This window comes from Gymnoscopelus microlampas, assembly GCF_963454915.1.
Source record: "Gymnoscopelus microlampas genome assembly, chromosome: 22".
Taxonomy (NCBI): Eukaryota; Metazoa; Chordata; class Actinopteri; order Myctophiformes; family Myctophidae; genus Gymnoscopelus; species Gymnoscopelus microlampas.
The window spans coordinates 10,816,230-10,833,494 of record NC_139959.1 but is presented as its reverse complement, the minus strand read 5'-3'; the positions used below and the strand labels follow the sequence as shown (position 1 = coordinate 10,833,494).

The 17,265-nt window shown below is 40.3% G+C and overlaps 1 protein-coding gene across 3 annotated transcripts in view; it reads right to left on the bottom strand.

Annotated features, from left to right (window-relative positions):
• acad11 (acyl-CoA dehydrogenase family, member 11) overlaps nt 1-17,265 on the bottom strand; it is a 60,231-nt gene that overhangs the window by 4,746 nt on the left and 38,220 nt on the right. The window contains exons 14-21 of one of the 3 annotated variants that reach the window (XR_014600076.1): nt 14,969-15,038; nt 10,711-10,796; nt 10,263-10,334; nt 9,784-9,938; nt 8,903-9,019; nt 8,672-8,781; nt 7,505-8,490; nt 6,793-7,465 (exon numbers count right to left, since the gene is read on the bottom strand). Coding sequence is in view for 2 of the 3 variants with exons in the window: in XM_084048288.1 (XP_083904414.1) it covers nt 8,376-8,490; nt 8,672-8,781; nt 8,903-9,019; nt 9,784-9,938; nt 10,263-10,334; nt 10,711-10,796; nt 14,969-15,038 (725 nt within the window). In the remaining variant the exon portion in view is untranslated. Of the gene's footprint in view, nt 1-6,792; nt 8,491-8,671; nt 8,782-8,902; nt 9,020-9,783; nt 9,939-10,262; nt 10,335-10,710; nt 10,797-14,968; nt 15,039-17,265 lie in introns of those variants that run through there. The other 2 variants (XM_084048288.1, XM_084048289.1) reach the window with 2 other exon arrangements.

Genomic DNA, 17,265 nt, shown 5'->3' with positions numbered 1-17,265 from the left:
GTTAGGAGTACGTTTCAGGCAATTTAAAGTTGATTGGTAGTGACTTTTATTCGGTCCCTAACATTCATCGAGCTCTGGACTTTGTAATTTTTTATCCGTTTCGGTAGTGACACAATGGTGTCACTACCGAAACGAAAAAAAAATTGTTCCCCCAAAAACCTGTTAGGAGTACGTTTCAGGCAATTTAAAGTTGATTGGTAGTGACTTTTTTTTTTGGTCCCTAACATTCATCGAGCTCTGGACTTAGTCATTTTTTTCCGTTTCGGTAGTGACACAATGGTGTCACTACCGAAACGGAAAAAAAATTGTTCCCCCAAAAACCTGTTAGGAGTACGTTTCAGGCAATTTAAAGTTGATTGGTAGTGACTTTTTTTTGGTCCCTAACATGTATCGAGATCTGGACTTACTAATTTTTTTTTCGTTTTGGTAGTGACACCATTGTGTCACTACCGAAACGAAGTTAAATCCGAAAAAATCACTAAGTGTGGAGGCCAAAATTGTTCCCCCAAAAACCTGTTAGGAGTACGTTTCAGGCAATTTAAAGTTGATTGGCAGTGACTTTTTTTTTGGTCCCTAACATTCATCGAGCTCTGGACTTAGTAATTTTTTATCCGTTTCGGTAGTGACACAATGGTGTCACTACAGAAACGGAAAAAAAATTGTTCCCCCAAAAACCTGTTAGGAGTACGTTTCAGGCAATTTAAAGTTGATTGGTAGCGACTTTTTTTTTGGTCCCTAACATTCATCGAGCTCTGGACTTAGTAATTTTTTTTCCGTTTCGGTAGTGACACAAGACTTAAGGCCCAAAAGAGAAATTTGATGTCTACTTGGATCTAATGCGTTCGACTCAAGACTCTTTTGGGTCTTGAGTCTTGGGCCCTCTACTGGCCCTCTACTGGCAGTGACGTCACACTTCGGTGCTCTATATCCATTGCCATTGACAATGCATTGAGCGCTTAAAGTTAAATGTCTCAAAAACTACAAAACATTTCAAAGTAAAAAGTTCAAGCATTTGTGTCCACAGTAAGACGAATTATAAAAAGTGTGAATGGAGTTTCTAGTTGAAAGCGTTGTTTGAGGTGCCAAAACTTTTAGAGGAGTACATTTCTAAACCTATGAAACATTTCAAAGATTTGTTTTCAGGCAAACATTGTTCACAGTAAGATGAACATTTTAAAGTTTGAATGGGGTTTCTAGGCGTAAGTATGTTGGACTAATAGCCTGCCAAAGTTTGTACTTTTTACCTTGAAATCTATAAAAGCAGTGATGGTCAATGGCAAAATGGACAAGAGTTTCTAGGTGAAAGTGTTTTTTTTAGGTCCATTTTGCCATTGACCATCACTGCTTTTATAGATTTTAGGGGGAAAAGTACAAACTTTGGCAGGCTATTAGTCCTACATACTTACACCTAGAAACCCCATTCAAACTTTAAAATGTTCATCTTACTGTGAACAATGTTTGCCTGAAAACAAATCTTTGAAATGTTTCATAGGTTTAGAAATGTACTCCTCTAAAAGTTTTGGCACCTCAAACAAAGCTTTCACCTAGAAACTCCATTCACACTTTTTATAATTTGTCTTACTGTGGACACAAATGCCTGAACTTTTTACTTTGAAATGTTTTGTAGTTTTTGAGACATTTAACTTTAAGCGCCCAATGCATTGTCAATGGCAATGGATATAGAGCACCGAAGTGTGACGTTACTGCCAGTAGAGGGCCAGTAGAGGGCCCAAGACTCAAGACCCAAAAGAGTCTTGAGTCGAACGCATTAGATCCAAGTAGACATCAAATTTCTCTTTTGGGCCTTAAGTCCCAAGACTCAAGGCCCAAAAGAGAAATTTGATGGCTACTTGGATCTAATGCGTTCGACTCAAGACTCTTTTGGGTCTTGAGTCTTGGGACTCAAGGCCCAAAAGAGAAATTTGATGTCTCTTACAGGCTGTAACGATCAAAAAGTCAGACCTCGTTGCAAAAACACGCTGATGGGATTACTGGAAATGTATCAAGAAATAGTAGAATACATTCCCTCACTTCAATAAATCAAAGATATGATTGTTATTAACTAACTACCATAAAGAACATAATGTAAAGCAGGCTAAAATAATAATGTCAACAAGGCAGGGATGTTAGCTGGTATTATTATTATTATTATTATTATTATTATTAATATCACTGATATGCAGCCACAGCCATTCATGGCTAGTTCCTTGAGTTTTTGATATGCAAATCACAATGGCAGTATTTGATTGTTCTGTCTAGCTAACCTTTCACAGAAAGAAATTCAAAAGTGCTGGAGTATTTCAACTTGTGTACTGAGGGAGGGCTAACATACAAATGAACGGTACAGTGCTTTACTAGTCGAAGACACATCTCCAACATGTGGCGGTGTGGTGGTCTAAGCATCAGACTCTCAGCACAGAGATTCCATGTTCAAATCCCAATTCTCTTATAAATCGGTGCTGGAGTATTTCAACTTCAATTGACTGCTTTGAGGACAGTCAGTCACTGTATGATTATACAATAACAACATGTGGCAGCGGTGGCCTAGTGGTTAGAGGGGCGGCCTTGATACCGGAAGGTCCCTAGTTCGATTCTCTAATTCTTCACATCAATCATGAATCGCCGCTGAATAGCTCTTGAGCAAGGCTTCCATGCAGGGTCTGGCTGTAAATAAGTTCCGCACTTAGTCCAACACCCTGGGTAAACAACAAACTTTGCTTTGCTTTTACAGATAAGATAAATAATTCATTTGTTTGAAAAAGTAATGTCTCAAGCGGGAGACGAACCCAGACACACAAAGTAATGGCGGGGGGGAGTCAAATAATTGGCGAAGTGCGCCACTGAGGCTATACCTACCAATCGTCAGACCGTCCGATAACAGGATATTCTTTTCCATGAGGGGGGGGGGGGGCTCTAACATCCCTGCCTTGTTGACATAATTATTTTAGCCTGCTTTACATTATGTTCTTTATGGTAGTTAGTTAATGACAATCATATTTGATTTATTGAAGTGAAGGAGTATATTCAACTATTTCTTTATACATTTTGCAACGCACTACCCCCACTGTGCGCACAACCATATGACGTCCATACAACGTTACGTCCATACGAAACCCATAATTCAACAATTAATCAATAAGCAACCTGGGAAACCATGCAAAAAAAAGGGGGGAAACAGCGCCCCCTGCGACGTCGTATGGACGTCCAAAACGGACGCCCATACGACGTCCCGAGTCAGACCTCCCTCAGTCAGCTACTTACTGACTGAGATCCTGACTCAGACGTCGTTTGGACGTCCGTTTAGGACGTCCATGCGACGTCGCAGGGGGCGCTGTTTCCCCCTTTTTTTTATTTATTTGTGCAACGTTGAATGATGAGTTTTGTATTGAACTTTTAAGTGTTTACATGACTTTTCCCAACCTGTAGCCTAAGTAACTCATGAAGACTATTATCTTCTGTATCTGTGATGCCAAAAATAAGGTAATTACAGTGAGGTGACAAAATCCAGCCCTGAAAAAATGTCATCAATGCCAACACAAAAGTTAAACAACAAATTATAAAGAACACTTATTGTTCTTTACCGCAACGGTGACCCCGCGGGGGTCCCGAGGGGTAACGAGGGTCCGGCCGCCAAAAGGTATAGCCTACATTTTTTTTCACGCTTGTGGATCTTCGATTTTCCGCATAAGAATTTAATAAGTGTGGGAAAACTCATTGTTTTTCAGATTGACTGCTTAAAGGCAAAACATATATGTATATATGTATATATATATATATATATATATATATATATATATATATATATATATATATATATATATATATATATATATATATATATATATATATATATATATATATATATGTATGTATGTATGTATGTATGTATGTATGTATGTATGTATGTGTATGTCAGACATGTTTTATACTCTAAAAAAAAGTATTTCAACTTAACTGTACTAACTGGGCTAACATACAAATGAACGGTACAGTACTTTACTAATCGACCACACATCTGCAACATGTGGCGGTGTGGTGGTCTAAGCATCAGAGATTCCATGTTCAAATCCCAATTCTCTTATATGTTGGTGCTGGAGTATTTCAACTTAAATTGACTGCTTTGAGGACAGTCAGTGTATGATTATACAATAAGATTTTGACTTGTTTTTAGCGGCGCTAGCCGTATAGAGCGGGTCCTGCTCTATACCTGACTTTGTCAGTGTTCACCGTCACGCTCTGCTTGGTCAGACCCGTCAACGCTCTGATTGGTCAGACCCGTCAACGCTCTGATTGGTCAGACCCGTCAACAAAGTGATTGGTCAAGCTTCACGTGACACATGGCTATAAACACATTATAAACACATATCGATGACAAAATGTATCAAAGGTGCCGCTACCTTCACACTAGGGTGTGATTTTTTTGTATTTTACTTAACCCCCATTCAAACTTTAAAATGTTCATCTTACTGTGGACAAGTTGGAAAGATGTCCCTGCGAGATTGGAACTCAGGACCTTCCGCATGTAATGCCTGTATCTTAACCACTGCTCCACCATGGTTCATACTTTCTTTGGTCTCTTGCACGCTATTTACTGAAAGATCAGATAAAGGTGCAAGAGTCAGGTAAAAGTTGGAAAACTGTGCTGGTTGGATTTGATTCGGGAACCTTCTAGTTGCAAGTCCTGTATCTAAACCACTGCACCACAGAAACTTCAACTAATCAAGGAACTAGTAAATTAACATGAATGGCTGTGGCTGCATATCAGTGATAGCTAGGGCCACACAAAAAGGGTGGAATCCCCAAATACAAGAGAAAAACAGGATAAATGGAAGAACAGGAGTTGTCCAGGAGAAAAAAATAAGCAGACAAAGTTACTATGAAATTTAAGCAAATCAATGACCTTTATGGGGTTCTATCTCCTGATCTTGAAAAAATTGCATGCATTTTTTTCTCCATATATTTAAGGCCAGTCTACACCAATGCAACTCCTTGCAACCATTATCCCCACATGACTCCGATCTGCAACTGGTCAGTCCAAACTGCTGCAATTTCTTGCAACTGGTTGCAAGTTGCGACTAGTTACATTGGTGTGGACTGGGCTTTAGGTTTAGGATCTTAACGATTCCCTCATAATGGTCCGATTCCTTAATGGTTGCCTACTTGCCTTTAACGATTATTTTATGTGTATACACACACACACACACACACACACACACACACACACACACACACACACACACACACACACACACATATCAAAAATTATAATGAAGGGCTAAATTCTATAAACAAAAGTGAAATCATGCGTGCAGTATTGAATACATACTATTGTAATTGTATAGCAGACCTGAAGTCCACTTACCAGTTCTGACTGCAAACCGTGCACTAACAGAGGTTGTTCCCATGTGATAAAACCTCTCCGAACTGTTCCGGAACCGACTCCAAATGTGATGGATCATGGAACCGATTCCAGTTCCTCAATCTTGGAGCCGTTTCCTCCGGATCCAAACCCTAGCCTAAAGCATCTGCCATACTTCCTCCAAAGCTTAACAGTAGTTGTTGCTTTTTTAATTTCCACCCAAGGTTAAAGTCATGAAGTTCCAGGATGAGCTGGAGTCGGGGAAGAGGCCGAAGAAGGCAGGCCAGAGCATACAGGAACAAGTGGAACACTACAGGGACAAACTATTACAGAAGGTATCCACTCAGCCTGATACTATGTCTGTAGATCAGTGGTTCTCAACCTGTGTGCCGTGAGAATATTGCAAGTGGGCACCAAATAATTGGCAGAACACTAGGATTTTAAATTTAAAGTTTAAAGTATACTGTTAGTTCTGTTGGGCCCTGATCCAGAAAAGGTTGAGAACCACTGCTGTAGATGGTAACCAATCCACAAGCCATCTATCTCAGTCATTTTACTGCGTCCCTCCCCTCCAGGAAAAAGAGAAGGAGAAACTTGAACGGGAGAAAGAGAGGGAGGAAAAGGAGAAGAAGAAGACGGAGACCCGCATGAAACAGCTGAAGGAGAAAGAGGACACGCCGACCAGAAAAGAAAGGTTAGAGAAAAATGTTTGACTAATGGGTAAAAGAATACACACAAACTAAAGTCTGTTTGTTAATATTTTATGGCAAAGTAGAAATTTGACGTAAAAAGAACCTGTCAAATACTGTAATATCTAAAATATGCCACAGTATAGTATGACATTTTAGGTGTCTGTGTGATATAGAGGTAAAATATTTTCCCAGGTTAGATTCCTGACAGTGGTGCACGTGGGACGATGGCAGTATGGTGTCCTTGTTGCTGCACTAGTGACTCCTACTGGTTGGGCGTGGCACCTGTGTAGCTTGCAGTGTTAATTTTGACAGAAAATTCTGATTTAGTCTTGTCTTTTGAATAACACACTATTTAGTCCTATTTTAGTCATCTGAAATTGTTTAGTCTTAGTCGACTAAACATCAAAATCTTAGTCTTTTAGTCTTAGTCAACAAAATGAACACTGGTAGCTTGGAGCGGTACTGGGGGAGATAGCATGATGAACTTCCACACGTGTTAAGCTCTCAAAGAAAAACTCACTGCAGCTGTTGACTCCATGCGTACTGGAGGAGGCATGTGGTTGTCTAACCCGCCCCCCCAGGACAACAGTGGGGGCTGGCAGTGACAAGGGGCCACAGTGCACATGGGGAATTAGCAATGACTAAATCGTAAGGGTAAAACAGGCCATGACATAGTATGTTTTTTTTGTTGATATATAGTATGACTTATTAGCGAGGCTGCACAACAAAAACATCATCATCATCATCATCATAACCTTTATTTAAACTCGAAGTACAGTTGAGGGGCAAGCCCTCATTTTCAATGTAGTCGAGATACACAACATAATATTCAACAAGAATAAACATTTATATACATCAATATTAATATAAGAATTAGAGGACAGAGGAAACTCATACATATTCAAAGAACTAAGACAGATAGGCCTGGAATTAATTAAAACAGTTACACTCTGGAACAAAAGTGTTCGAGACCATTTCCCTAAATTGACCCAAGGAAGGCAGTGATCTGATTCTTAGGGATTTCTGTAGCTCATTCCAAGTAGATGGAGCAAGAACAGAGCATGCTGCCTTGCCTAGCTCTGTGTGAGTAAATGGCACCTTAAGCATCAGGAAGTCACTCGAGCGAGTCTGGTAGGGACTAGGGTTCTCATCCACTAAGGCACAGATATAAGGGGGGAGCATTCCTGAGATGGCTTTAAAAATAAAAAGATACCAGTGCTTATCACGCCTGGTAAACAGACTAGGGTGTTTGTCAAAAGATAAATCAAGGTATTGAAAAGATCCCATGCCATGGTATGATGGCAACTCCCAAGAAGACAATGCAACAACGGTTAAAATGCCTATAAATCCCTATTTTATTGAATGAAGACGAGCGTAATGTGTTTTTGACAACATGTCGAAACGCATTAAGCTTCTCTTATTTCAATAAAAAAGTTCACTAAATCATTTCAACAGTGTCTTGCGAGTTGCTGTCATCCCATGACATCTTTTTAATGTAGTATAATTTGAATACAACAACTTAATTTAGTATGTTTCTGACATAGCATGACTTCAATCTTAATGTTTTTTCTTTATTTCTTTCCATATAATACATAGTTTTTGATGACAGGGAATTATAGCATGACAGCATGAATGAGTAGGAGTATGTTTTTTTTTTCTCCTGATACTAATGTATGAGTATGTTAGATTTTGACACACACGCCTCCCCCTCTGGTTGCCAAGAAACGACGTCACAGCGAGTCTCCCAGCCCGACGCGGAGCAGTACCAGAAGAGGTATAAAGATTGACTGGGTGGGCAGGCCGCCGGGGCCTGTCTGAATGTTTCAATGTGAAGAAAAGGGGAGAGTTTTGGTTGCCATGTTGAGTATGAAATGGATTGCTGTTTTATATTGTAAAAAAAAAAAATTGCGCCTGTGTGTCCTTCCTCCCATCATCGCCCAATGGAATTCATCCACATGGTAGACCACGCCTGTGCAGTGTGACGACGACTCTAGTCTTATATAATCATGCTGTCATTTTCTGTTTTTGTAGTTCACATTAAAAATAATTCCTATTCCATGTTTTGTAACAGCTCATCTGATCAATTCATTTGCTTCATGCACATAATCCTTTTAAATTCAATACCAGTATGAAAGTATTCTGGTGCTACAAATACAAATCGTAATGTTATAAAGTATTGTGATTTTACTATTGAAGTAGCTAGTGCTTAAACAAAAATAAGGATTTATTTTCCAAATTTCTCAGATCAAGTAAGGCACTGAAATCATTACAGCAGATCCCAACATTGTGGTAAGTCTTTCCTGGGGCCTGAATGAACCATGACATCACAGCTTAGCCTGTGTCTTCCTCAGCTGATCTCTGAGCTCCAGACGAGCGATGGAGGACAGATGAACCTCATCTGGGCCGTCAGCAATGCGCAGGGTCCTCACATGGGCATACCTGACGATGGATGTTACAATGTTTACGTCAGTAGTCATGATGTGATGCAAAGGAATAGTAGCTCAGATTTATATAGCGCCTTTCTAAACACAAAGTCGCTTTACATAAAAGAGAAAGGAACCAACCTAAGAACAAAAAGTGCTAGATTATGATCTAGTATGAATGTTCTGCAGGTACTTACATCTCTGCTAGCGGGAAGTCTCCAGACACACCTGCTCCTCCATACACCTGGATGGCACAGTCTACCACCTTACATGCCATCCTGGCTGCTGCCACCTTGATCATAGCGATCTAGACAATCACAGAGGGAATTGAGTCACTTCAAACTTGGTTTGCGGTTGGATGACACTATTCAGGGTTCTTGTTACACTGCAAATTACAGTAGATCAGAGATTTCAGACACTGCTATTACCTGTTTGGCTGCAGCTCGGCTACCTTGTGAGTCCAGAGCATGGGCAGCATTGAGAGTCAACAGGCGCGTCTGCTCTATCAACAAACGGCACTCTGCGATCCAGTGAGCCACTACTTCCTACAACACAAAGCAGTAACATGGACAGTGGAAGTCCAATAGTCAAATACCAAAGTTGACAATAAAAACAGAATTCAAAGAAGAAAGGAAAGAGCCCAATGGATACCTATTTTTATACTTTACTTTATCTGTTTATTTGGACGGGACAGTGCAAATGAATGAACACTAAGACATGATGTAGTACATACACATGATTAAGTGTAAATGTGCCGAATTTAGCTAATGCTAATTTCCAGCTGTAGACTCCCGCCCCCAAAAAACAAAACATACATCACACATCACAATAATACAACATAAGTTAACAAAACACTTTACCACTCCGCTAGAGAAAAATACTGTCTCTTGCTTGCATGTGCTTGCATATTATGCAATGTGGCCCTCTGGAGTGAGTGTGGAAATATAGTGGCCCTCCCCATCATCAAAGTTGCCCACCCCTGTACTAGAATCTGCCTTTTAGGTTATGTGTGAATGATTGATATTTTGGCCTGAGGGTGGGGTAACTCAAATAGTTAGGGGTCATCTTCCAGGGAGCATGACAGCATGTTTCATGGCAATCTGCCCATTAGATTTTGACATAACCTTTGCAAGTGGAAAGTGTGGCCTATTAACTGCTACTGCTTATGCTTTTACTACTGTATTAATGTTGGCCACTAGGGGTCACCGACCACAAACAGCTCAAACAAAAGCATGCTATTACAGGAGACTGTCTGTATCTGGCTTCACAGAACAGAGACAGAACTGGCTCGATGAGATGCCTCACTTACATGTTGGTAGAGTTTCTTGCCAAACGTCTGCCTGGTGGAGGCCCGCTGGCAGAGAAGCTCCAGTGCCCATTCTGCCAGGCCCACAGCCCTCATGCAGTGGTGCAGTCTGCCAGGCCCCAGGCGACCCTGGGCAATCTCAAATCCCCTACCCTCTCCTAGGCACACACACAGACACACACACACACACAGTTTGAATGAGTTGGCACTGTGCGTGCTATGGGTCTGATTTATTTATTTTCCAAAATGTCAATACCAAACATTGAAACGCAGCAAAACTAAGGACCAAATGGTATTTGAAGCATGACATTTATACCACATGCTGGTTAACTAAAACCACTGTGTGATCTGTTGATGTAGAAAGATTTTGATATTTGCATCCTGCTGCCAATAACGTTTACTGTCATGCTTACTCAATGGAACTTCATGACACGCAAAGACCTGCAGCAAAGAGATACACAAGCATACAAACAGTCGCTTACCCAGAATGATACTGGAGGCCGGGACACGCACGTTGTCAAAGTGCACCTCAAAGTGACCGCCGTGAACAGCATCTGAGTTTAGACAAATCAAAACGTTAAGAATGAAATAGTCTCAATTGGTAAGTAAGTAGGTCAGAGAGGCTTATTATTGTCGGTATCAGCTTACGCGGGAGTCTATCCACATTTCAATGCGTTAGATTAGATGCCTGGGAGATGGATTGCTCAGGTGGAATGCAACATCCACCATGAGTTCCCAGTAATTACTGCACTACTTGCTGCAAGCCGTGCTGCTCATAGACTGAGTTGGCGTAAGTCTCAATAAAAACAATATTATCATTTGTCAAACATGTACAGTATGTACTGTATATTATCATATAAAACTCAGCTATAGTCTATTTATAAAGACGGAATGGTTGTTTGACAAGGAAAAACAAGGGAAAGATGATACCATCCTGGCCAAACACAGTAAGTGGTCGGATCAGCTTCACTCCAGGGCTGTCCATTGGCACCAGGACCATGCTGTGTTGGCCATGCCTGGGGAACACAAAGATCTAAATCAGAGCTTTAAAACTTTTTTTGATTTCATCTAGTTTATTTGGTTTAACCCATTAAGACCTGAGATACGATTCTACAAAATGTCTTCTAAATCCAGTCTGAAAAAAACTATGTTTGTATATCAGTGGTGCTCAAACTTTTTCATGTCAAGGACCACCCAAAATGATATGTATTTGGCCGCAAACCCCCCCATCTCAAAATATTTAGTTCCAGGGACCCCCCAGAGGCAAAGATTTGAGTTACAAATGTTCGCTTTAAAAGAATATATATTCAAAGATTTGGAAAAATGTTCAAAAAAATAGCAGATATGCAAGCTATGAGCTTGTATATCTGCTATTTTTAAAAAGCCAAATAAATCTAAAATGACACATGCTTTCCCGGTCTTAATGGGTTAAATCTTTAATTCAACAATGGTTTCTGGCATACCTTCTAAAGATAATCAGGACGCCATTATTTAAAATGAATATACAGTATACAACACTTTAATGGATTATTGGTTGCATTCAGGGTGGCAGTGGCTCAGGAGGTACAGCGGCAGTCTGGGACCCATTTGGTTTCTGGTTTGATCCCCGGGTCCGCCTGGCTTTGTGTCAAAGTGTCCTCGATAAAGACAATGAACCCCTAGTCTCGTGTGGCCAGACTGTTGCCTCCCACAATTTTCAAATGCTTCCGGTCAAACAGTCTAGACTCAGCACGGAAGCTCTTTTGATGATTAAGGGGCAGAGGTGGACGAAGTACTCAACCCCAGTACTTGAGTAAGAGTACAGATACTCCTTGGTCAAATTTACTCCACTATAAGTAAAAGTAGCTCAGTCAAAATGTTACTCAATTAAGAGTAAAAAAGTAATTGCTTTTAAATATACTTAACTATTCCAAAGTACTTGTTTTGAAAAATACTTAAAGTACAAGTAATAGTAAAAGCAGAAGTACATTTCTTAATTTTGAGCTAAAAATATCATGTTAACTGATTCAATGCAAGTTATGTATGAGCGAGCAGACACATGCGACTCAACCAGGTAATCTGATAGTTTCCCTTGAGATTCTATCTCCCATTTCTGTGGAAGTTTGTGACATCCGACTTCCCAGTAACTGACAACACTGACGGTCATCATACATCACCAGGTAATTTACTGCACGTGACCACTGTTTCTCAACAAGTGGTCGATAATAAAATAAAATACAAAACTTCACTTTCCTACATAACTAAATGCATGATCAGGGACCACATGCAATACCTTCGCGGACCACCAGTGGTCCACGGACCACCAGTTGAAAACCGATGCTTTAATGTTTTCCCAATTAATTTGACCTTGGAACTCTTGTTTCAGAGAAGTACTATAACTCTCTGAAACCACCAGCACTGCATGCACTGATGTGCTTGCTTGTAGACGTTATACAAGCCTTCAGAAACACCTATAAAAACATAGAAATGACTGAGGAACCAGAACTAAATACTTTTACTCCTATACACCCATACAAGATGTAACAAAGAGGCGAGCGGAGGGGGAGGCCAGAAACACGGCTAGTGTGAGAGCAGAAGTTAGGCCAATTGCATTTTAGGGAAGAAAAAAACACAGCCAACCTAAAAGGCCAAACCGCACCAATGCAACTAGTCGTAACTCCTTGCAACAAAACTGTTTTAAGGTCAACCACACCAATGCAACTCCTTGCAACTGCCATTGGGGTTAATGGTTGCAAGTAGTTGCAAGTAGTTGCATGTTGCAAGGAGTTGCATGGCAAACATTGTTGTGGATGTGGAGTGGGCTTAAAAGTACTCAGTACTTTATAGGCTCCCTAGAAATGTACTTGAGTAAAAGTAAAATATTTGTCTTAGAAATGTACTCAAGTAAGAGTAATACGTATTAAAAAAATCTAATACTCAAGTAAAGTACAGCTCCTCAGAACCTGTACTCAAGTACATTTACTCTGTTACTGTCCACCACTGTTAAGGGGGAAAGCGGAAGCCCCGCCTCCCCTCCACTTCCATTTAGTCTTACAGTCGCGCAAATATATCCAATATAAACCCCCTCACCCTGATAAGCACTTGGAATATCAGAGTTGAGGCATTACATTTAGTTTGACTCGGTTCCACAGATAAATATTGTTTAGCCTCTTTTTTATATCATTTGACAATTCTCCCAATGTTTGACCAGTTTGTTTGTTGGTTACTTTTGATGCAGTAATTGTCTTTTTCCTTTCTTTATGTCTTTTTCCTTTCTTTTCTTTGGTATGAAAAAGGTCTTAAAAGTCCTTAAATTGTCAATTTAATGTCATCTGGGGACCCCCCAAAATCATGTGGGGACCCCCCCTGGGGGTTCCGACCCACAGGCTGAGAACCACTGATTTACTATTCAAGGATTGGGCCAACAGACAATACAAACCACACTAACGTGCGGAATGTACCTTGTTCAAAGAACAAATAATGCACATCCTCCGTGCCTTGGTGCTGAGCCAAACTGTAAGGACAGAATCATAAGAACAAAGCGGGGCTTGCAACTCACTTGTTGAATGCTCCAAAGGTTTTTTATTCGTGACAAACAGCAGATACGGAATGCACCTCGACCATCAGATGGGTCAAGCGTGCGGTTCAATAACAAGATGTCCGAGTTTCCTATCATGTTTGTCCAAACGGTCTCTCAAGCAGTCTCAACTCCCTGTGGAACATGTTGTGCGTCAAACGGCCCAGCATCCTAGTTATTGTTCCAGTACTGGCTAGAGTTGTATCTTATTTTTCATTTTTTTAAATCTATGATTCTACAATGATTTTTGGCAGCACTTCGATGTAGTTCCATACATAAGCAGTAAGTCATTAAGTAAACTTTATATAAAACTCTTAAATTGATTATGGCTGCTTACAAAGATTGGGCCAATACAGACATCATAAACCTAACGAGACTGACATGAGCCATATTATATGGGATGTTATTCTCTCCGCTTTAACCGTTTAGTGTAAAACGTTGTCCTATTCATACAGCACAGTGACCATTTTGCTCTTACATCATACTCAGGTGGTGGGAATCCCCCGGCAGAGTCATTCCAAAGACTATAAAAATGGTACCCATTGCTTCCCTGCTTGGCCCTCAGCATCAAGGGTTGCTAGCAACAACATGCTAGCATTATGTCCAGGGGGGTGTAATTGTACATCAAGCTGCCTCATGCTACAGAAACGGGAGATAAGCTCCCGACCTACAGTATGGCTCGGGAACCATTGGTTCCAAGGCTACTCACTTATCTAGCAGAAGACTCCCTCAAAAGCCACCTTTTCAGACTCGCTTTCCCCGCCTAATTCAAATCTCCCTTTCTGCCTTTTAGTTTCAGCTTGATGTTTTTTTTTCCTTTGCTTAGTTTTTAGCCTTTTAACTAATTTTCTCTTAATAAAGTCATTTATTTTGTTTTGTTGTAAGGCGACTTTGAGTACAGAGAAAAGCGCCATATAAATGTGATGTATTATTATTAAGAATACATTACAAGTTGCCCAAATGTGTGAAAAAGTACAGTGAAGCACTAAGGTCCAAAAAGTATTTGAATATACTTGTTTCCTGACATTTCTGTATATTTTGACACGTTTTTGCATTATGGGAGGACTGATGAGGAATGTCCGTCCTTCCTGTTTTTCATGTAACTTTGCCAAAAGGGCTGTGGTTCCATCACAACATTGTAGCAACAAAAATATAGTGTGTGTGTGTGTATCATTCTGTATGGTGCATAATTCCCTGGGTGTGGTAGTTTGAAGTGGTATTGTTGCTATTTGCTTTAGCCTTGAAGTAAGATCAGTGGAAATTACAACTGTCAATAAGATTTATTGGACAATCATTTCAATTACATGATAGTAGTGGTTAGTACATACGGATAGTAGTGGTTAGTACATACGTACGTGCGTGCTTTGTTTTATTTGTGGTGCATGATGGGAAAATAAATAAAATAAAATTCCCTATAGAGCTGATTTCCAATAAATGAGAAATAAAGTAGGAAGTGACAAGACGAAAAAAGTATGCGTAAAAATAAAAAATAAAAACACAAAAAAAACGTATAAGAAAACTAATAGTACACACTCATTCTCTATTAATCAGAGGAAGAACAGTGTATTATTATACGTATTTACCACACCAATAAACATGCATGCTCTTCATCACATGACTGCATTTACTGACCTGTTGTTAACATCCTGGGAGCTGCTCCTGCACATCACGATGGACACTTTGCATTGTGGGTTACCAGCACCTGTGAGGGTCAGTGAACAAGCCATCTGTGAGTTTTAAAACCATTGTTCTGCATAGGCTGTCTGGTGGTGAATTAAAACAAGAGCAAAAACAACCTTGCCCTCTACGTGACTTCAGTATGGTCGGAAAACACTCTATGTGACCTCAGTATGGTATGAACACAGTCCACAACTGTGAAGTGCTAAGCACGGATGGAGCTACAGACAGACAAATGGTAGGTTGACCTCAACCTGATGATTTACATTTCCTCTTTCCTTATTACTTGTACTTTTTGTTTCTTAATGGAAACCTTATAGTCTATGGGAGAAAGGGAATGTTCATATTTTTGTCCAAGTGTGAATAAACAAAAACATGCATGAGCTTACACTAGAGCCTAAAGTAAATGTAGTGTAAGCATGGCATTTTCTAAATGTTTTTGACATTTGACGACATAGTGTAGCATGGCATTTTTTAAATGTTTGTTTACATGGGTTAAGCAAATATCAATGGGATTAGTATTTAAGATAGGCCTACTCAAAAGGACAGTGCCCTCAATACCCTCATACCTGTCTAACTACTTCTCCAAGGTGAGTGACGCGCACAGCCACAACAGCATGACCTGATACAACCCAAATTTAGAACAAACATGGGAAAATTCTCATTCTACTACTCTGCCACCAAAATGTGGGATTCCCTGACACCATCCATGAAAAGAAGTGAATCACTGGTTTCCCTTTCAAAACTGGCCTGAAAAAACATCTATCTAGACCACAAAGTGAGGTAAATGTAAATTTCCATCGAAAGAACGTCATTCACTGCCGTCGTTTTTCCTTTTTCTCCTTTGTATATATGGAGCTGACTGATTTGTGTGTGCCTGATGCCATGACGACACATTGAGGTTAGACAATACACTCCATATTTGGGCGTCGCTGGCCGTGGTTTGTTGTATGTCAGAGTGACATGGAGAACAACAATTCTAAACAAAATTGAAAAAAATTGTATAATAACCTTGATAGCACCTTTGTGCACATTCAACAAACTCAATAATAAAAGAGGGAAATGGCAGAGTGGAATGTAACTGAACCATTACATGGGTGAATTGAGAACTTCAACTTCAACTTGGGGGTCCATGTTTGGCCAAAGAATTCTTCAAGTGGTCCATGCTCCATGTGGAGCATGGAGAGCATCAAATGGCCTGCCTGTCTATTTCTCAATAGTGGCTACTGGCTAGATATTCCCCTGCCCCTTGAGGACAGGACACGACACATGGACACCAGACTGCTACAGCAAATAAGGACACAGTCTTTGAATAGAAAGGCAGAACCACAAGTTTATACGTGCGAAATTTACAAAACGTGGTACGATTGATGGGCCGAAGAGACTCATTCTAAGGTTGTACAATTTAATACCCATGGTAAAATAAAATTCGGTTTGAGCTGTAACTACATGGAAGGAAACCTCATGAAAGGACAGGGTGGGTTTTTCTCAGAATTATTGTATAACACTAGTGATAAAGTGACATCACAAAAATATGGACTAAATTACATTATTTGATATACGACGATGCTGTAGAGACTGGGAAACCCCCGTTACTGACACAGAGCGAATATAGAGTTATTTAACACTTATTTTAACAAAAAATATCACTTACACCACCTTTAATTATATAATTCAGCATAACATCTCCATGTTATACAAGTCTTTTCTTATATAATTACACTGAAAGCAGACTTCTGAATAGGTTCATAGGTTTGGTATTTGTTTGGTATTTTGCGCCCCCTATCCAGTTATTACACTGACCCGGGGTGCTGCCCGAAGGGAGAGAAAAGAAAGAGAAAATAGAGAAAAACACGGGGCAAGACAAATAAGACTTGACTGGGACAACAAGAACTCAGTCACACTGTCAGCCAGTCACAACCTCTACTCCCTGTAGAGGCTAAACACACACACACACACACACACACACACACACACACACACACACACACACACACACACACACACACACACACACACACACACACACACACACACACACACACACACACACACACACACACACACACACACACACACACACACACACACACACACACACACACACACACAAAATCTGAACCTAGGAGTCCTCTACAGTGAAAAGGTCCCTAGGGTGGGGGCAGCTTTGATCTTCAAAGGGAGTTTGTTCCACAACTTTGGTGCCTTCACAGCAAAAGGCCCGGTCGCCCGTCCTGTCTGTGCTAGACCGT